General features: G+C 48.5%; 1 protein-coding gene across 12 annotated transcripts in view; it reads left to right on the forward strand.

Annotated features, from left to right (window-relative positions):
• nrxn2b (neurexin 2b) overlaps positions 1 to 21,460 on the forward strand; it is a 580,834-nt gene that overhangs the window by 73,936 nt on the left and 485,438 nt on the right. For all 12 annotated transcript variants that reach the window (XM_077019139.1, XM_077019095.1, XM_077019103.1 and 9 more), the window contains exon 2: positions 6,114 to 7,453. In XM_077019139.1, coding sequence (XP_076875254.1) covers positions 6,739 to 7,453 — 715 coding nt within the window. In that variant the 5' untranslated portion in view covers positions 6,114 to 6,738. The remainder of the gene's footprint in view (positions 1 to 6,113; positions 7,454 to 21,460) is intronic.

Consider the following 21,460-nt stretch of genomic DNA (forward strand, 5'->3'; position numbering starts at 1 on the left):
ATATTTTGTCCTTTATTACTTACACCTCCCTTGGGGACGATGGTGTGAATCACATGTGCAGTTTTAAATTGCTAATTTGTAAATCGGTTCAGATTGCTGGGAAAGAAAGTCTTGATGTAAATGTGCACGGAGCCTAAACTGATTCCAGATCTGTCCTGTTGTGTGTGTGACCGTGTGTGTTCACATCTCTCCAGGCACACTTCTCTTCCCTGTCCTTTCTCTTCCTCTTTCTCACCTCTTTTTCACCACTCCATCATTCTACCTGTCTCATCCATTCTCTCTCTCTCTCTCTCTCTCTCTGTTTCAGATGAGTGATTTTTTATTTGATCCTTAGTGACTTCTTGTCAGTGTGTTTGTGATAGGTTGTATGTTTGTGTGTGTGTGTGTGTGTGTGTGTGTGTGTGTGTGTTATACTGATTTGATCTCCATGCCATGCCTATCTTAAAATGATTCTGCTTTTAGATTGAGAGAGAAAGGGAGGGAGAGTGAGAGAGAATGAGAGAGGGAGAAAGAGAGAGAGGGAGAGAGAGAGAGAGAGAGAGAGATGTTTTTTGTTAAAAGTAGAAGAGCAGGGTGAACAACAGGATGAGTGTAGTTGCTGAGAATTAATCAGGAGGCAACAAAGCATGGAACCAGTTTCTGCTGAGAGAATCGATTCATTTAAAAGGACTCATCCAGATCCACACACACACACACACACACACACACACACACACACACACACACACACACACACACACACACACACACACACACACACTCACACACACACACACACACACACACACACACACACACACACTGCGCTTTAAGGGAGAGGGCTATCGAGTGTGTCTCGGCCTGCTCCTGGTTAATTATCTGGCTGTAGCAGCCACACAGACGTCCTCGCTGGGCTAGACGGATCTCTCCGCCTTCAGCCCCATCACGATTTATTGCTCCGTTTCTGCTGCGTCTCTCACGGTGTGAGTGTGAGTGTGTGTGTGTGTGAGTGTGTGTGTGAGTGTGAGTGTGTGTCTGTTTGTGTAGTGCCTTCACCACACATAAACACTTGTGATGTTATAAACGGAGTGAACTGTGGTAAAGACGAGACCCGGGGTTATTTGTGACCCTTGACCCTAACCCTAAACCCTTGATCCTGCCGCCCAACCGCAGTTCTGCACTAAAGCAGTGGGGTCAAAGGTTTTCTACACAGCGGTGGAGTCACTCCTGTGAAAAGAAGTTGGCATGGAAACAGTTGCTCGACCTGAGCGTAAGCGAGTGGCAGGGTTGGGCTGGCGAGGTGTGAAGCTATTGCTGCTGTGATGGACCATGACCATCTCTACTGGCAGAAGAACCAACCAGTGATACCAGTGATTTGGCCAATAAATGCACCTGATGGGTTTATTTACCACACACACACACACACACACACACACACACACACACACACACACACACACACACACACACACACAGGCAGTGTTGCCCGACTGACACATGGGGCTTGTTACACAGCCTGAGGTCCTTCAGATTGAGAATGCTCACACAACACCCCTCACACTCTACACTCCTCACACACTCCACACCCCTCACACTCTACACTCCTCACACACTCCACACCCCTCACACACAACACACCCCTCACACTCCACACCCCTCACACACAACACACCCCTCACACTCCACACCCCTCACACACAACACACCCACCCCTCACACTCCACACCCCTCACACACACTGTGTGTGTCCATCTGTGTCTCTGCCTGTGTGTCTGTTTGTGTGTGTGTGTAAGTATGTCTCCTTTTTCTCTCTCTCTCTTTCTCCCTACCTTTCTTTCTCTCTCTCCATCTCCCTCTCACTTCCTCTATTTCTCTCCCTCTTTCTCTTTCTCTGTCTCTCTATCTCTCTTCCTCTCTCTTCCTCTCTCTCTCTCTCTCTGCTCATTGAGGGCTATGAATGCATGCATATGCCTTGTCCTTTCAGTTCCTTGACAAGATTTTCACATGCCTTTGGGACACACACACACACACACACACACACACACACACACACACACACACACACACACACACACTCTCCAAATGAGATTCTCCACTCAGAATGGGCGATTCCCCGTCTCTGCTATCCATTTTACTATGGCTATGACCCCTCTGGGCACCCATAGATTGAGTGAGAGCTTTGGTGTTTCCAAAGCACACATTACAGATTCAGAGGCGTGAACACACATAATCAACAATCCTGGAGGATCATGGATCTTCTGGGAGCGCACGCACCTCAGTGTTTAACGCAGCAGAATATTCGACTCCTCTGGCTCTGATTAGTGGTTGGTGTTGGTATTGTCATTTTCAGCTGCTGATTTTGAGTCATCTGTAAATATCAAACATAACTCACATTTTTCAAACGCTTACACGGATAACCCTTCATCTGGCATCGTCGAGGCTTTAGAGCGAGGCGTAAAAAACCTCCCCAGCTATACAGTTGTAGTTTCACTGTACAGTTTGCAAAAATATGTTACATATGGAAACGATTTTCCTTGTGTGAAGTACCTTTTGCATCTCACATATCATGTTTTAATCTGTGGTTCAGAAATTGCATGAGTCACTGAAATTGGCAAACAAAATAAGTTATGCAAATTAAATAATGGTTCAATATTACTAGCTGGTCATTTCACAGGAATGTGCTGTACACCCAGAGACTACCTGTTCTTTAGGGTCACCTGTAGATGTAGACTACCTATTTAGGTTCACCTGTAGATGTAGACTACCTGTTCTTTAGGTTCACCTGTAGATGTAGACTACCTGTTCTTTAGGGTCATCTGTAGATGTAGACTACCTGTTCTTTAGGGTCACCTGTGGGTGTAGACTACCTGTTCTTTAGGTTCACCTGTAGATGTAGACTACCTGTTCTTTAGGTTCACCTGTGGGTGTAGACTACATGTTTTTTAGGGTCACCTGTAGATGTAGACTACCTGTTCTTTAGGTTCACCTGTAGATGTAGACTACCTGTTCTTTAGGTTCACCTGTAGATGTAGACTACCTGTTCTTTAGGTTCACCTGTAGATGTAGACTACCTGTTCTTTAGGGTCACCTGTGGGTGTAGACTACCTGTTCTTTAGGTTCACCTGTAGATGTAGACTACCTGTTCTTTAGGTTCACCTGTAGATGTATATTTTTATATTTTAGCATCTTTGGTCCTTCTAGCCTGATGTTTCTGAACACTAAACGTCTGTTCTTGCATCAGGATGTGTGTTTGATAGGGACCACAACACACCTGCGTTAGTGGCGTCTGACAGTGCTATAAATGTAAATGTGTGTAGGAGAAGATGAAGCCGGTGCAGGTTAGCAGTGGGAGGAACACTGTGCAGCACACCACAGAGTCAGAGATCACTGGTGTTGGGAGAAGCCCTGGTGTGAGGAACTGGTGTTGATAACTCCTGCTGTTGGGAGTTCCTGGTGTGAGGAACGTCAACGGCATGAAACTACTCACTGATCTCGGAGTCTTAGCTCAGCACTTTGCTCTGCTGCCACCTGCTGGAGTCTTGACCTCACGCCTCTGGCCATGTCCTCTGCAGGGTTCCAGCTCTGCCTCTACCTGTCTACTGAGGTCCCAGCCAGAGCTCGGGGAGAAGGGGGTGGTGGTGTAAGTGTGGCTGTTTACACCTACAACCAAACAATCAGAGGCTTACCCTCAGAGCTCCATGGAAACAGAACCCTTCCCTCAGAACTCCATGGAAACAGAACCCTTTGCCTCAGAACTCCATGGAAACAGAACCCTTTGCCTCAGAGCTCCATGGAAACAGAACCATTTGCCTCAGAGCTCCATGGAAACAGAACCTTACCCTTAGAGCTCTATGGAAACAGAACCCTACCTTCAGAACTCCATGGAAGCAGAACCCTACCCCAGTATTGGTGTTCAGTGGCCTCTGTTTCCAGTTCGCAGTAGTCCAGATCCAGTCTCCAGTAGCTGGTTCTTGGAGCCCACTGGAATGCTGGATTCATTCCTTCATGGTAAGAACTCATGTATGGTTTCTGAAATGTGGATACAAAGGCAACACTCTTAACAGAAGAGGGTGCAGGTGGTGTTGGGGCTAATGGCTGAAGCCTTGGGCCTGGATATCTGCTGGTGTTTACTCTCATGGGTGGCTGTCTTGAACATTGTCACTGTTAGCTGCTCAGACGTAATCAGACATGAAGTTAAACTGAATCGAGGGAGCGTGTTCCCAGAATCCTCCGCGGGGTTCAGATGTCCATCTAGCACCCTGTTCATCACCAGGTCTACACGAGACATGTCAAGGCTGAATGCTAATGAGCTCACAGACAGGAAGTCATGTACGTGTTCTGTAGGGGATTGTGAGCTTGAACAGTGTCCTGAATGTAGACTGAAAGAGGACTTAAACTTGGACTGGTTTTATTTTCTAATACTTCTGTCTCCAAGTATTTATGATGCACTGGTTTTGCTCAGCAGTATAAAATTTGTGCAAATATTTATGTAATATAATGACAGTATTACTAATTAATTAATTATAATGTGTTCTGGTTGATCCAGACCCGGATAAGCGGATGAGAGCATTGATGGATGAATGGATGTTCTGGTTGGTATGATATTTTATTAAAGATTTTATTATGTTGCAAATCTAATGCTGTCACGCACACAAAAACACATACATATATTGTAAGATTTACTTCTTTGCTTAAACATTATGAATCGTAATGAGTGTGAGTGAACAGGTAAGTCAATAATAGGTGACTGGATTAATTCAGTAAGTGATTTGAGTGGATAGTTGCATGACAGTTGCATCCATGCATGACAATTAGCAGAGGGAGTCACTGACAAATTAATTAATTAACCAAATGAATGAATGAATTAATCAGATTAATGAATGAACGAAGGAATGAATGAGTGAATAACCAGATTAATGAATGAACTAGATGAATGAATGAATTAACCAGATTAATGAATTTATGAATGAACTAGATGAATGAATGAATAAATGAACAAGATGAATGAGTGAGAGGGTCAGTGACTAGGAGTGGATGAGTGAGTGTGTGTGTGATCAGTCGGTGTGTGTGGAGACAGAGGGGGTGCTGGGTAATGCAGCAGGGTTTAATTGGGACTGGTCTACGGAGGAATGAGATCTCTCTTCACACATAATGTGAATGATTAGTGTAGGCCACCAGGTCAAGAGGAACCATCACGCTGTCAGAGATGAGAGTGACACGCCAGAGAGAGAGAGAGGGAGGGGCACAGTGTAGCTATGGTAACACGGTAGTGCTTCAGGTGCAGGGCAACAGTGTAGCTATGGTTACGTGGGAGTGGTTCAGGTAGAGGGCGGCAGTGTAGCTATGGTAACGCTGGAGTGGTTCAGGTGCAGGGCAGCAGTGTAGCTATGGTAACAGTGGAGTGGTTCAGGTAGAGGGCAGCAGTGTAGCTATAGTAACGCTGGAACGGTTCAGGTGCAGGGTGGCAGCGTAGCTATGGTAACGCTGGAGCGGTGAAGTGGCACACAGTGGTGAAGTGGCATCGTGCTGAGGTTTCAAAGCTCGGTAATGGACCAATTAAATTAGTTCAAAGCTCAGTAGTGGACCAATCAGATGAATTCAAAGCTCAGCAGTGGACCAATCAGATGAGTGCGCTGATTGGAGATATCTGGCTGTGACATACCTGTTTGTTGCAGACGTGTCACTGGGCTGTGATTGGTCGAATACTTATAGGTTCACGCTGATTCAGTGGTCTCAGACTGGGAGGTTGCCATACCACCATGCCCGTTAGAAGCAGATTTGCATTATTGAGGATGTTTGAGAGGATGGAGGGATGGGAAGATGGGAGGATGGAGGGATGAGGGATGGGTGGATAACTCCCTGGACGTTTTTTTGAGGGACTTCCTCTTCTACGAATGCACGTGAGACCTTTCCTGGCCGCCGGCCACCCGTGCTGCTCCTCAGATGTCTGGCGCTGTAAACATGACTCAAATCGATGAGCGGAGATATGAAAGCACTATATTTTCCCCCGCCGCCCCCTGCAGGCAGGCCTGTGTATCGACAGACGCGGTACCTGATACTTCGCAGCTGCAGGGTTCCTGCGGTGTGCTGGCTTGGCCGGATGACATTAGTCTTCATTTGTTCTTGTCTTGCAGGTGCCCCGGGCCCAGCAGAATGTGCCAACCAGGAGGGAAGTAGATCTTTCGTGAAATAGCACCTCTGGGGAACGAGGAGAGAGGGAGGACCTAGAAGAACCGGGTTACGGTGACGAAGAACTATGAACATCTACTGCTGTCCACAGAATGCCAGATAGCTGAGACTCGCCTCGCTGTTGGGAAGACGATTTATCTCTCGGTTATCTCATCCCTTCCTTTCCGAACTCTGATCTCCTGGCCTGGGCTGAGAGAGTGCAGCGGTCAGGCTCACGCCGGGGACCTGGAGAGCTGCGATTCCTCCCCTCCACCCGCGGATGGAGACGAGAGCAGCCTTTCGAAACACAGAGTGAAGACGGAGCAGCGCTAAGAAAAAACACCCCCTCCCTCCCCCCCCCAAACGCTGCTGAGTAGGAAGGTTTAGGATTAAGGCCCTTGCAGCTTTTGGAGTGCAGAACACTACACTCTGTTCCACGGTTCCTGCTCGGAGACGGAGCACTCTGTGTTCTCTGGAGCTTCGCCGCTAACCCCAGTAAACACGACACACAGACACATCGGCGGGGCCACCAGAACCAAGCGCTCCAGCGCAACGTTCAGAGCAGATCGGGGCTACGTCAGCACCGCAGGGATGATGAGGGAAGGCGGGTGTCTTCGATGGCCCGTCCTGGGCGTGGCCTTCGTCGGACTCCTCCTCTCGGGGGCGGAGACCCTGGAGTTCGGGGGCGCGCCGGGCCAATGGGCGCGCTACGCTCGCTGGGAGGCGGGCTCCGTGGGCGAGCTGAGCTTCAGCCTGAAGACCAACGTGAGCAAAGCGCTGGTGCTGTACCTGGACGACGGGGGAAACTGCGACTTCCTGGAGCTGCTGGTCGGGGGCGGCCACCTCCAGCTGCGCTTCGCCATACACTGCGCCGAGCCGGCCACGGTGCGCATGGAGACGGTGGTCAATGACGACCGCTGGCACATGGTGTTGCTGACCAGGAACTTCCGGGAGACGGTGCTGATGGTGGACGGTGAGACCAGGGCGGCCGAGGTGCGCTCTAAGAGGCGCGAGATGGCGGTGGTGAGCGACCTGTTTGTGGGCGGCATCCCGCCGGACGTGCGCCTGTCCGCCCTCACCTCCAGCACGGTGAAGTACGAGCCCCCCTTCCTGGGACTGATCGCCAACCTGAAGGTGGGGGAGCTGCCCCCCACCCTGCTGAACAGCCAGGGTATCCAGAGCGACCTGGAGTACCTGTGCACCAATCAGAGCCCCTGCCTGAACGGAGGCATCTGTCTGGTCCAGTTCGGAGAGGTGCGCTGTGACTGCTCACAAACGCGCTTCAGAGGAAAATACTGCAAAGAAGGTAAGACACACTCGCCCTGTCCTATAGTGTTACAGATACACACACACACCCTGTCCTATAGTGTTACACACACACACACACACACACACACACACACACACACACACACACACACACACACACCCTGTCCTATAGTGTTACACACACACACACACACACACACACACACACACACACACACCCTGTCCTATAGTGTTACACACACACACACACTCGCCCTGTCCTATAGTGTTACACACACACACACACACACTCGCCCTGTCCTATAGTGTTACACCTACACACACACACCCTGTACTATAGTGTTACACATACACACACACACACACACACACACACACACACCCACACACACACCCTGTCCTATAGTGTTACATACACACACTGTCTTATATAAGGTTACACACACACACACACACACACACACACTGTCCTATAGTGTTACACACACACACCCTGTTCTATAGTGTTAACCACACACACACACACAGACACACACACACACACCCTGTCCTATAGTGTTACATACACACACTGCCTTATATAAGGTTACACACACACATCCTGTCCTATAAAAGGTTACATAAACTCACACCCTGTCTTATAGAATGGTATACACACAGACACACACACACGCACGCACGCACGCACGCACACACACACACACACACACACACACAGTCTTATAGAAGGTTACACGCACACTCTGTCTTATAGAAGGTTCCACACACACACAACCTGTTTTATAAGATACACACACACACCCTGTCTTATAGAAGGTTACACACGCACACCCAGTCTTATAGAAGGTTACACACACACACACTGTTTTATAGAAGGTTACACACACACACTGTTTTATAGAAGGTCACACACACATGCACACACACACACACACACACCCTGTCCCATAGACGGTTACACACACACACACACACACACACACACACACACACACACACACACACCCTATCCTATAAGAAGGGTTTCTATATAAATGTTTTACAATGCATGTTAACATGTTTTAATATGTGGTACCATGCATGTTAAGATGCTACAAGCTAGTTTTATATTCTAAGAGCTGAACATCATATGTGGTTCTTGTATGTGACTTGTCGTATGTGAGGGGCTCTTCATGTCATATGTGGGGCTCTTCATGTCGTATGTGAGGGGCTCTTCATGTCGTATGTGAGGGGCTCTTCATGTCGTATGTGAGGCTCTTCATGTCGTATGTGAGGGGCTCTTCATGTCGTATGTGAGGCTCTTCATGTCGTATGTGAGGGGCTCTTCATGTCGTATGTGAGGGGCTCTTCATGTCATATGTGGGGCTCTTCATGTCGTATGTGAGGCTCTTCATGTCGTATGTGAGGGGCTCTTCATGTCATATGTGAGGGGCTCTTCATGTCGTATGTGAGGGGATCTTCATGTCATATGTGAGGGGCTCTTCATGTCATATGTGAGGGGCTCTTCATGTCATATGTGAGGGGCTCTTCATGTCATATGTGACGGGCTCTTCATGTCGTATGTGAGGGGCTCTTCATGTCATATGTGGGGCTCTTCATGTCGTATGTGAGGCTCTTCATGTCGTATGTGAGGGGCTCTTCATGTCATATGTGAGGGGCTCTTCATGTCGTATGTGAGGGGATCTTCATGTCATATGTGAGGGGCTCTTCATGTCATATGTGAGGGGCTCTTCATGTCATATGTGAGGGGCTCTTCATGTCATATGTGAGGGGCTCTTCATGTCGTATGTGAGGGGCTCTTCATGTCATATGTGAGGGGCTCTTCATGTCATATGTGGGGCTCTTCATGTCGTATGTGAGGGGCTCTTCATGTTGTATGTGAGGGGCTCTTCATGTCGTATGTGAGGGGCTCTTCATGTCGTATGTGAGGGGCTCTTCATGTCGTATGTGAGGGGCTCTTCATGTCATATGTGAGGGGCTCTTCATGTCGTATGTGAGGGGCCTGGATGTGGCGTGAATGCTTGCACTCTGTATGCTATTATTGGAGTAAACCAGTGAAATCAGAGTGTTCAGTGTGTTCAGTGGTACCAGTGTGTTCAGTGTGTTCAGTGGGACCAGGGTGTTCAGCGAGATCAGTGTGTTCAGTGAGACCAGTGTGTTGAGTGAGACCAGTGTGTTGAGTGAGACCAGTGTGTTGAGTGAGACCAGTGTGTTGAGTGAGACCAGCTAACACAGACCAGCTCCGACTGTATGTGTGCAGTATTGTTCTTCATTTCTGCTCACCAGTTTCCTGGGTGATTTATGTGAAACATGCTCGGGCTGCTATAGTCAAGCTTATTCTTGCTAACAACTCAACTACAAATGTTTTCAGGCCTGTCATGAAACCCCAGGTTTAAAGATTTCCGAGGTTCTTTACTAAATATGTATGCACAAGCTTTTTCTCCCCTATAATATTTCATAGTTACATTTTGCACTGCGGGTGCAGCTAATGATCACATCTAGCTCACGGTTATGGAAAACAGAGGGTTTGACTCACAGCTCGGGTAGTTTATTGGAAGTCTTTGATGCACATGGCTCAGAGTGTTTTTTTTTCTTCGTTGGTATATGCTAATGTTAGTTAAATCGTTGTGTGGGTGTAGGAGGGACAGAGCTGGGAACAACAGCGTTTGATTTAATGTGCTGCAGGCTTCTGTGTGAATTAGGGCTCTGTGGTAGAGGCAGGTTATCGGCCTAATGCCGTCTTCCTGTACTCACTAGCGTTTGGCGGATAGCCCCACTGGGTGCAGGGTTGGCGTTGCTGTTGCCGCTTGGCCTTTCGAAAAGGCCCATAAAACACGGGTGACATTTCTAGACAGATGACCCCAGCCTGAACTCTTTTATTTTGCTCTTCCATGAAACAAATTTCCCTCAGTTCTCCCACAGCAGTTCTATCCTTCCGTTTCCCAGAATGCAGTTTACTTTCCCTCCAAGGATCCATGATGGGGACTTTCTCGCTTTCACCATCGGTTTCTTATAGACTCAGATTTCCTCCCCCCATCTCTCTGTCTCTCTCTCTGTCTCTCTCTTTTCTGCTCTTTCTCTCTTTCTCTCTCTTTCTCATTCTTTCTCTCACACCTGACTCTTACTCTTCTGAAAAGTGTTTCTCATTCTGTCTTTCGCTTCTGTGTGTCTCTGACTCTACAGGTTCTTTTCACACACACTGTTTATTTCTTGTTACCCTTTCTTTCCATCTTTGTCAGTCTCTCTCTTTCTCTCTCGTGTCTGCTGCAGCACCTTCATCCCTCTCTCTATTCCCCGTCTCTTCTCTTCTTCTCTGTCCTCCTGGATTTTCTTTCTCTTCCATCTCTCCCCTCATCTACTCCCATCCACTCCGCTCTGTCGTTTTACTTCTGTGCTGCCACTCTTGTGATTTCTTAACCACCCATTTCTCTCTCTCTCTATCTCTCTCTCTCTCTCTCTCTCTCTCTCTCTCTCTTTCTCTCTCTCTCTATCTCTCTCTCTCTCTCTCTCTCTTTCTCTCTCTCTCTTTCTCGCAGAGTCATCTGCACTCTCACACATGTCTCCCTGTGTCTCCCTTTGTCTCGCTGAGTCATCTACACTCTCACACATGTCTTCCCCTCTCAGCTTTTGCTTTTGTTCTTCCAATAGAATTTAAATTGCCCTTCTCGGCGGCCCCAATCCCTAAATCCCTAACCCTGACCATATACCATGATCTCAAACCCTAATCCCTAACCCTGACCATATACCATGATCTCAAACCCTAATCCCTAACCCTGACCATATACCATGATCTCAAACCCTAATCCCTAACCCTGACCATATACCATGATCTCAAACCCTAATCCCTAACCCTGACCATATACCATGATCTCAAACCCTAATCCCTAACCCTGACCATATACCATGATCTCAAACCCTAATCCCTAACCCTGACCCTATACCATGATCTCAAACCCTAATCCCTAACCCTGACCCTATACTATGATCTCAAACCCTATCCCTAACCCTGACCATATACCATGATCTCAAACCCTAATCCCTAACCCTGACCCTATACTATGATCTCAAACCCTATCCCTATCCCTGACCATATACCATGATTTCAAACCCTAATCCCTAACCCTGACCCTATACTATAACTCAAACCCTAATTCCTAACCCTGTGATCCCGTCTCCCCACATCCCACCCTGTCTTACTCACACCTCCCTCCAGTAGTCTGTCTCACTTTCACCTTGACTTGCATCTCCCTTGCTCTCTCTCTCTGTGTCTCTATCTCTCTACGTCTCTTCGTGTCTCTTTGTGTCTCTCTGCATCTCTCCCCTCCCATTTGACTGCACTGCTGATACCATTTAGCTGCTGGAGAGTGAGAGAGAGAGAGAGAGAGAGCAAGAGAGAGTGAGTGAGAGTGAGTGAGAGAGAGAGAGAGAGAGAGAGAGAGAGAGAGAGAGAGAGAGAGGGTAGGAGAGAGATGGGTGGGAGAGAGAGGGAGACAGAGTAGGCAAGAGAGACAGAGACAAACAGACAGACAGATAGACAGGGGGCAGTAGAGGCACCTAACCCCAACTGCTCCCCAGGCGCCGGGCTAGGGCTGCCCACCGCTCTGGGCACATCTGCACCACAGCTCCCTAGTAATCATCTAGTGTGTGTGTGTGTGTGTGTCTGTGTCTGTGTCTGTGTCTGTGTCTGTGTCTGTGTGTGTGTGTGTGTGTGTGTGTGTGTGTGTGTGTGTGTGTGTGTGTGTGTTCTAACTGCACAGATGGGTAAATGCGGAGGACACATTTCGATTGAGGTGAAAATCACAATTGACAAATATGGCACATTTCATAAACAGAGCATGTTTACCTTTGTTAAGTGTGTGTATGTGTGTGTGTGTGTGTGTGTGTGTGTGTGTGTGTGTGTGTGTGTGTGTGTTGAAGCGTTACATTTACCATTTAGTTCACAAAATTGAGAATTTTCTTAACACTTAGCCTAATCAAGCCTTCCACTGAAAATATGTTCAAACAAGAATATCAACAAACTGAATATAAATACATGAATCATGTTTCCTCCCTCCATTTGATCTGTTTCCTGCGTGTAGATCTCTGGCGGGTGGAGGATGTGTTCTGGATGGTTGTTTATACACAAGGATTACATTGTTAGAGACTATTTGTTTAAAAGGGTAGCTATTACATCTGTTACGGTGTCTGATAATGAATAAAGTAATAACCATGCTGAGGGCTGAATGCTGTATTAGACACACAAAAGACCTGATGCACATACACGTAGCAAACATGTTTCACACTCTTCCTATAATCAGAAAACTAATGCAATCAGAAAGCAACCCTGTGGACTCCAACACCCAGAATCCCCGGCGATACCTACCCACCTAGTCACGTGGTTTGTGTATGTGTTTATTCTTTTGGATCATCCGTCTTGTCCCTCTGCTACCTCGGATTGATATTTACTGGCTGTTGTATTAGTATTGTTGACAACCCTGGCTTTAGATTGTGTGTCTACACTTGGGCTGTACGTGTCTTGTGTATCGCTAAGTGGTACTAGGAGACCAACGGTTGCCTCGAGAATAAAGTGGTTTCGTTTTCAGTCCGCAAACATCTGTGTTATATCATATTGTAGGCCTCACAACAATTAAGTGGATATTGTTGAGCAAGTGATTGGCTGGATATGGTCAGTGATTGGCTTGAGGTGTCCAGAATGTGGCCGGATATGGCCAGTGATTGGCTGGATATGAACATTGATTGGCCTTATATGGCCACTGATTGGCTGGTGGTTGACAGTGATCAGAAACACCAGCCTTCAGTAAAGTAACTCCAGGATACATCCCCTGTCACATTGGAGCAACCACTCTCCAGCACGCACACACACACACACACACACACACACACACACCTGTGATGGAGAGACCGTACCCGTCATCTGTGCTGCAGTCTACAGACGTCAGAACACAGTGGGATGAGAGGGAGCACATGGAGACACACCTCCCCAGTGATGTGGAGCAACGTGGGAGAGAACGTGGGAGAGAGAGAGTCCAGGCACGGAGAGAGAGAAGGAGGGGAGAGAGAGGGATAGAGAGAGAGAGAGAGAGAGAGAGAGAGAGAGCACTGGCTCTCTGCCTTCGTCTCACCCCCCCCACTTGTTCTCGTCTGTTTCTCGGTAATTGCGTGTTGGTTCGTTCACTCTCCCTCCGTCTCTCATTACGCCGCCTATGAACCAATCAGTTCCTCCTTTGCTGCACACTGGGATGTAATTACAGTGGATGCCTGATCACCTGCCTGCCCATTGTTTTAATAATTGATCGTGACCCCATCGCCGTGTGAGTGTGTGTGTGCGCGGTGACCCCTCTTTGCAGTAATAAAGTCAGCCGTATCAGAAATCTGCAGGAAGTAAAGGTTAAATGAGCTTTACAGAATGACAGTTCTGATATTAATGTTTTTAACCTCTGGCCGCTTTTCTTTATGGACAAATGAACGCGGCTACAGTTCACGCTACAGAGGACCAACTACACAGTTGCATGATTTGACATTTATCTAGCATATTAGCATGGTGAACCACTGATATGGTCCCTACGTGTGTTGAAGGCTGACTGGCCTCCGTGTGTGCTCACACGCGTATACGTGCTAACAGATAGTGTTCTTTATTATTTGGGGAATTTAACATTAAATTGCAAAGACCTTGGTAATGAACTAACAAAGCTAGGAGAGATGTTATGTGTTAGCAGGGCCGGTTTTAGCTATGGGCAATGTGGGAGACTGCCCAGGGCACAATCTATTTGAGGGCACACAAGCACTGTCAAAACAAACAAACAAAAAAAAAACTAAACTTGCCAGTTTTGGTGGTTAGGTAGAGGGTTAGGAAGAGGGTTAAGGTTAGACTACCGCTCATTTCCATGTCAGATTAGTGGAGTGGGTGCTGGGGCGATTGTGTGGGGATTGTCTTTAATGGCAGACCTGCATGGAGATAGTTTGGCTGCATCATCAGTATTGTTCTCCATGCTTTCTGTGGCTCATTCATGATAATAAAATAAATAAATAAATTAAAATAAATAAACAATCTCGAGCCATCTGTGTACTCAGTGAGTGTTATCTATGTTTTTTTTAATATTTTATAGTAAAAATAGTAATATAGTAACTTATTTATAGTAACTTCTCCAGTCCAGCGGCGTCTCCTAATCCAACCGGGCACCACTGAAGTCAGTCGTTTCCGAATCCATACTTCCACTCAGGCAAATGTCACAGAAGACGTGGTTTTCTTTCCAGTCAAATTCTGTTTCTGTAATTACAGATATGAAATCCAATGCATTTCTGCGCTGAACTAAAAGAAATGGAAAATATGCCTGAATATGTTGAACTGCCTCCCTGAGTCTAAAATGAGCTGTCTCCATGAGTCTAAAACGAGCCGTCTACATGAGTATGAAACGAGCCATATCAATGAGTCTGAAATGAGCCATCTGTCTGAGTTTAAAATGAGCTGTCTCCATGAGTCTGAAAGGAGGCGTCTCTGAAACTGAAATGAGCCGTCTCCCTGAGTCTGAAATGAGCTGTTGCATATTCTAGCTCAGTCTCATTTTTCTGCTTTCATTTGCTGCAACTGCTCTGGATTTAGGAAACAGATGTAAATTAGAGGCAACAGTATCTCTGCTGATTTGGGGAGGATGTTGGTGTGTGAGAAATGTGACCTCATCCAAAGAACACATGTAGAACAGGAAGAAGAGGACTCACTACAAAAGGCCAGTGAGGGCAGCGCTAGCCTAACGCAGGCTGTGTGTGACAACACTGTAAATGTCAGGGTGTCAAGGCAACAGCCGCTTGCGACTGTGGGTGTGTTTGCCGTTCTGAGAAGCAGAGATCTGCCTGGAGCCTGTGGGCTGTAAGACGACTCATTCATATTTACATTCATTAACTCAACTGGCAAATGGTGTTGAGGAGAGGGTTGGTCATTATGTCTGGTGTTGAGGAGAGAGTTGGTCATTATGTCTGGTGTTGAGGAGAGAGTTGGTCAGTGTCTGGTGTTGAGTAGAGGGTTGGTCAGTGTGTCTGGGCTTGAGGAGAGGGTTGGTCATTATGTCTGGTGTTGAGGAGAGAGTTGGTCAGTGTCTGGTGTTGAGTAGAGGGTTGGTCAGTGTGACTGGTGTTGAGGAGAGGGTTGGTCAGTGTGACTGGTGTTGAGGAGAGGGTTGGTCAGTGTCTGGGGTTGAGGAGAGGGTTGGTCAGTGTGACTGGTGTTGAGTAGAGGGTTGGTCAGTGTGTCTGGTGTTGAGTAGAGGGTTGGTCAGTGTGACTGGTGTTGAGGAGAGGGTTGGTCAGTGTCTGGTGTTGAGGAGAGGGTTGGTCAGTGTGACTGGTGTTGAGGAGAGGGTTGGTCAGTGTGTCTGGTGTTGAGGAGAGGGTTGGTCAGTGTCTGGTGTTGAGTAGAGGGTTGGTCAGTGTCTGGTGTTGAGGAGAGGGTTGGTCAGTGTGTCTGGTGTTGAGTAGAGGGTTGGTCAGTGTGACTGGTGTTGAGGAGAGGGTTGGTCAGTGTGTCTGGTGTTGAGGAGAGGGTTGGTCAGTGTGTCTGGTGTTGAGTAGAGGGTTGGTCAGTGTCTGGTGTTGAGGAGAGGGTTGGTCAGTGTCTGGTGTTGAGTAGAGGGTTGGTCAGTGTGTCTGGTGTTGAGTAGAGGGTTGGTCAGTGTCTGGTGTTGAGTAGAGGGTTGGTCAGTGTGTCTGGTGTTGAGGAGAGGGTTGGTCAGTGTGTCTGGTGTTGAGTAGAGGGTTGGTAAGTGTGTCTGGTGTTGAGGAGAGGGTTGGTCAGTGTGACTGGTGTTGAGTAGAGGGTTGGTCAGTGTGTCTGGTGTTGAGGAGAGGGTTGGTCAGTGTCTGGTGTTGAGTAGAGGGTTGGTCAGTGTGTCTGGTGTTGAGTAGAGGGTTGGTCAGTGTGTCTGGTGTTGAGGAGAGGGTTGGTCAGTGTCTGGTGTTGAGGAGAGGGTTGGTCAGTGTGTCTGGTGTTGAGGAGAGGGTTGGTCAGTGTGTCTGGTGTTGAGTAGAGGGTTGGTCAGTGTCTGGTGTTGAGTAGAGGGTTGGTCAGTGTGTCTGGTGTTGAGGAGAGGGTTGGTCAGTGTGACTGGTGTTGAGTAGAGGGTTGGTCAGTGTGACTGGTGTTGAGTAGAGGGTTGGTCAGTAACTGGTGTTGAGGAGAGGGTTGGTCAGTGTGACTGGTGTTGAGGAGAGGGTTGGTCAGTGTGTCTGGTGTTGAGGAGAAGGTTGGTCAGTGTGACTGGTGTTGAGTAGAGGGTTGGTCAGTGTGTCTGGTGTTGAGTAGAGGGTTGGTCAGTGTGTCTGGTGTTGAGTAGAGGGTTGGTCAGTGTGTCTGGTGTTGAGTAGAGGGTTGGTCAGTGTCTGGTGTTGAGTAGAGGGTTGGTCAGTGTGACTGGTGTTGAGTAGAGGGTTGGTCAGTGTGTCTGGTGTTGAGGAGAGGGTTGGTCAGTGTGTCTGGTGTTGAGGAGAGGGTTGGTCAGTGTCTGGGATTGAGTAGAGGGTTGGTCAGTGTGTCTGGTGTTGAGTAGAGGGTTGGTCAGTGTCTGGTGTTGAGGAGAGGGTTGGTCAGTGTGTCTGGTGTTGAGGAGAGGGTTGGTCAGTGTGTCTGGTGTTGAGTAGAGGGTTGGTCAGTGTGACTGGTGTTGAGGAGAGGGTTGGTCAGTGTGACTGGTGTTGAGGAGAGGGTTGGTCAGTGTCTGGGGTTGAGGAGAGGGTTGGTCAGTGTGACTGGTGTTGAGGAGAGGGTTGGTCAGTGTGTCTGGTGTTGAGTAGAGGGTTGGTCAGTGTGTCTGGTGTTGAGTAGAGGGTTGGTCAGTGTGACTGGTGTTGAGGAGAGGGTTGGTCAGTGTCTGGTGTTGAGGAGAGGGTTGGTCAGTGTGTCTGGTGTTGAGTAGAGGGTTGGTCAGTGTGACTGGTGTTGAGTAGAGGGTTGGTCAGTAACTGGTGTTGAGGAGAGGGTTGGTCAGTGTGTCTGGTGTTGAGGAGAAGGTTGGTCAGTGTGTCTGGTGTTGAGTAGAGGGTTGGTCAGTGTGACTGGTGTTGAGGAGAGGGTTGGTCAGTGTGTCTGGTGTTGAGGAGAGGGTTGGTCAGTGTCTGGTGTTGAGTAGAGGGTTGGTCAGTGTCTGGTGTTGAGGAGAGGGTTGGTCAGTGTGTCTGGTGTTGAGTAGAGGGTTGGTCAGTGTGACTGGTGTTGAGGAGAGGGTTGGTCAGTGTGTCTGGTGTTGAGGAGAGGGTTGGTCAGTGTGTCTGGTGTTGAGTAGAGGGTTGGTCAGTGTCTGGTGTTGAGGAGAGGGTTGGTCAGTGTCTGGTGTTGAGTAGAGGGTTGGTCAGTGTGTCTGGTGTTGAGTAGAGGGTTGGTCAGTGTCTGGTGTTGAGTAGAGGGTTGGTCAGTGTGTCTGGTGTTGAGGAGAGGGTTGGTCAGTGTGTCTGGTGTTGAGTAGAGGGTTGGTAAGTGTGTCTGGTGTTGAGGAGAGGGTTGGTCAGTGTGACTGGTGTTGAGTAGAGGGTTGGTCAGTGTGTCTGGTGTTGAGGAGAGGGTTGGTCAGTGTCTGGTGTTGAGTAGAGGGTTGGTCAGTGTGTCTGGTGTTGAGTAGAGGGTTGGTCAGTGTGTCTGGTGTTGAGGAGAGGGTTGGTCAGTGTCTGGTGTTGAGGAGAGGGTTGGTCAGTGTGTCTGGTGTTGAGGAGAGGGTTGGTCAGTGTGACTGGTGTTGAGTAGAGGGTTGGTCAGTGTGACTGGTGTTGAGTAGAGGGTTGGTCAGTAACTGGTGTTGAGGAGAGGGTTGGTCAGTGTGACTGGTGTTGAGGAGAGGGTTGGTCAGTGTGTCTGGTGTTGAGGAGAAGGTTGGTCAGTGTGACTGGTGTTGAGTAGAGGGTTGGTCAGTGTGTCTGGTGTTGAGTAGAGGGTTGGTCAGTGTGTCTGGTGTTGAGTAGAGGGTTGGTCAGTGTGTCTGGTGTTGAGTAGAGGGTTGGTCAGTGTCTGGTGTTGAGTAGAGGGTTGGTCAGTGTGACTGGTGTTGAGTAGAGGGTTGGTCAGTGTGTCTGGTGTTGAGGAGAGGGTTGGTCAGTGTGTCTGGTGTTGAGGAGAGGGTTGGTCAGTGTCTGGGATTGAGTAGAGGGTTGGTCAGTGTGTCTGGTGTTGAGTAGAGGGTTGGTCAGTGTCTGGTGTTGAGGAGAGGGTTGGTCAGTGTGTCTGGTGTTGAGGAGAGGGTTGGTCAGTGTGTCTGGTGTTGAGTAGAGGGTTGGTCAGTGTGTCTGGTGTTGAGTAGAGGGTTGGTCAGTGTCTGGTGTTGAGGAGAGGGTTGGTCAGTGTGTCTGGTGTTGAGGAGAGGGTTGGTCAGTGTCTGGTGTTGGTTAGAGGGTTGGTCAGTGTCTGGTGTTGAGGAGAGGGTTGGTCAGTGTGTCTGGTGTTGAGGAGAGGGTTGGTCAGTGTGTCTGGTGTTGAGTAGAGGGTTGGTCAGTGTCTGGTGTTGAGTAGAGGGTTGGTCAGTGTGTCTGGTGTTGAGGAGAGGGTTGGTCAGTGTGTCTGGTGTTGAGGAGAGGGTTGGTCAGTGTGTCTGGTGTTGAGGAGAGGGTTGGTCAGTGTGACTGGTGTTGAGGAGAGGGTTGGTCAGTGTGTCTGGTGTTGAGTAGAGGGTTGGTCAGTGTGTCTGGTGTTGAGGAGAGGGTTGGTCAGTGTGACTGGTGTTGAGGAGAGGGTTGGTCAGTGTGTCTGGTGTTGAGGAGAGGGTTGGTCAGTGTCTGGTGTTGAGTAGAGGGTTGGTCAGTGTGACTGGTGTTGAGGAGAGGGTTGGTCAGTGTGTCTGGTGTTGAGGAGAGGGTTGGTCAGTGTGTCTGGTGTTGAGGAGAGGGTTGGTCAGTGTGTCTGGTGTTGAGGAGAGGGTTGGTCAGTGTGACTGGTGTTGAGGAGAGAGTTGGTCAGTGTCTGGTGTTGAGTAGAGGGATGGTCAGTGTGTCTGGTGTTGAGTAGAGGGTTGGTCAGTGTCTGGTGTTGAGTAGAGGGTTGGTCAGTGTCTGGTGTTGAGGAGAGGGTTGGTCAGTGTGTCTGGTGTTGAGTAGAGGGTTGGTCAGTGTGACTGGTGTTGAGGAGAGGGTTGGTCAGTGTGACTGGTGTTGAGGAGAGGGTTGGTCAGTGTGTCTGGTGTTGAGGAGAGGGTTGGTCAGTGTGACTGGTGTTGAGTAGAGGGTTGGTCAGTGTGACTGGTGTTGAGGAGAGGGTTGGTCAGTGTGTCTGGTGTTGAGGAGAGGGTTGGTCAGTGTGACTGGTGTTGAGGAGCAGGCTTGTCTTTCTCTCATCATCTCTTCGCTGCCTCTTTTTCTTTACCTCACTCCCCCAATCTTTTCCCCCTCTTCTTTCTCTCCCTTTCACCCTCTCCCCACTCTCTCACTCTCCATCTCCCTCAATTTCTCTCTCTCTCCTCATTCAGCCTCATCATCACTTTTAGAGCATAGCACAGTCTGCCGCTGTCCAATAGGAGAGAGAACACACACACACACACACACACACACACACACACACACACACACACACACACACACACACACACACACACACACACACACACACACACACACACATATATGTATACATCCAAACATACATACGCACAGTGACTCTTGTTTGCGCTCACACATTGACAGATCATCCCACATCATCAGATCTTCAGATCAGACCCAAATATAGCACATAGCTGTCTAACAAAGCTTTAAATGCCACGCCCCCTGTTTCACCTGTTGCACCGACTGAAGTGAAATGCCACGCCCACAGCTGCACCTGCAGAGGTTAAATGCCACGCCCACAGCTACACCAGCAGAGGTGAAATGCCACACCCACTGCTGCACCAGCAGGTTAAATGCCACGCCCACTGCTGCACCAGCAGGTTAAATGCCACGCCCACTGCTGCACCTACAGAGATTAAATGCCACGCCCCCTTCTGCACCAGCAGGTTAAATGCCACGCCCACTGCTGCACCAAGTGTGTTTCTTTATTTCTGTTCATGTGTGTGTGTCTGATGAAATTACTGCAGTGTTACATTAGACGTCTTTAGAGCTGCCTCTCACTGTCTGTCACTTCAGTCCTGTTCCCTCACACACACACACACACACACACACACACACACACACACACACACACACACACACACACACACACACACATCCAGTCCTGTTCCCACACACACAGACACACACACACACACACAGACACACACACACACACACACACACACACACACACACACACACACACACACACACATATCCAGTCCTGTTCCCTCACACACACACACACACACACACACACACACACACACACACACATACAGCACCCAGGTGCACATACTCATAACATATCAGTACCAACATGTCAGTTTTATGCCCAACCCAAACATATAGTGCATTGCTACTCTATAAATTCTTGTTTCCTAATTATGAACACCCATCAGCTATATCCTCATTTAGACCTCCCATTTGACACCGCATGGCAAGTACACACACACACACACACACACACACACATGCACACAGTGTTCCAAATGTCCCACTTTGTCCCCAAATATTTCCCGTGTGGGCTTAGCAGGCCTTGGTGCCATGGCAACCCGATTAGATGGGTGGACAGGGAGTGGAGGACATTTAGGAGAGTCATACATCACTGTGATAATTAAACACACACACACACACACACACACACACATGCGTGCAGTCACACACACTCTCTCACTTGCACACACACACACACACACACACACACACACACACACACACATATACACCCAGACACACACACTTGCATGCGTGCAGTCACACACATGGTCTCATTTGTACACACTCACACATATACACACTCACACACTCACACACTCTCACACACACGCTCTCACTTACACACACACAGATAATTGCGGTTTATCCCCACTGGCAAGGGGAGGGAGACCCTCTTTATGCATAAAATTGATGATCATGCTATTAACTCTCTTCTGTCTTTCATCAGCCCCCCTCCCCACACACACACACACACACACGCGCGCGTGCACAAGGACTG

This window comes from Brachyhypopomus gauderio, chromosome 1 (assembly GCF_052324685.1).
Source record: "Brachyhypopomus gauderio isolate BG-103 chromosome 1, BGAUD_0.2, whole genome shotgun sequence".
Lineage (NCBI taxonomy): Eukaryota > Metazoa > Chordata > Actinopteri > Gymnotiformes > Hypopomidae > Brachyhypopomus > Brachyhypopomus gauderio.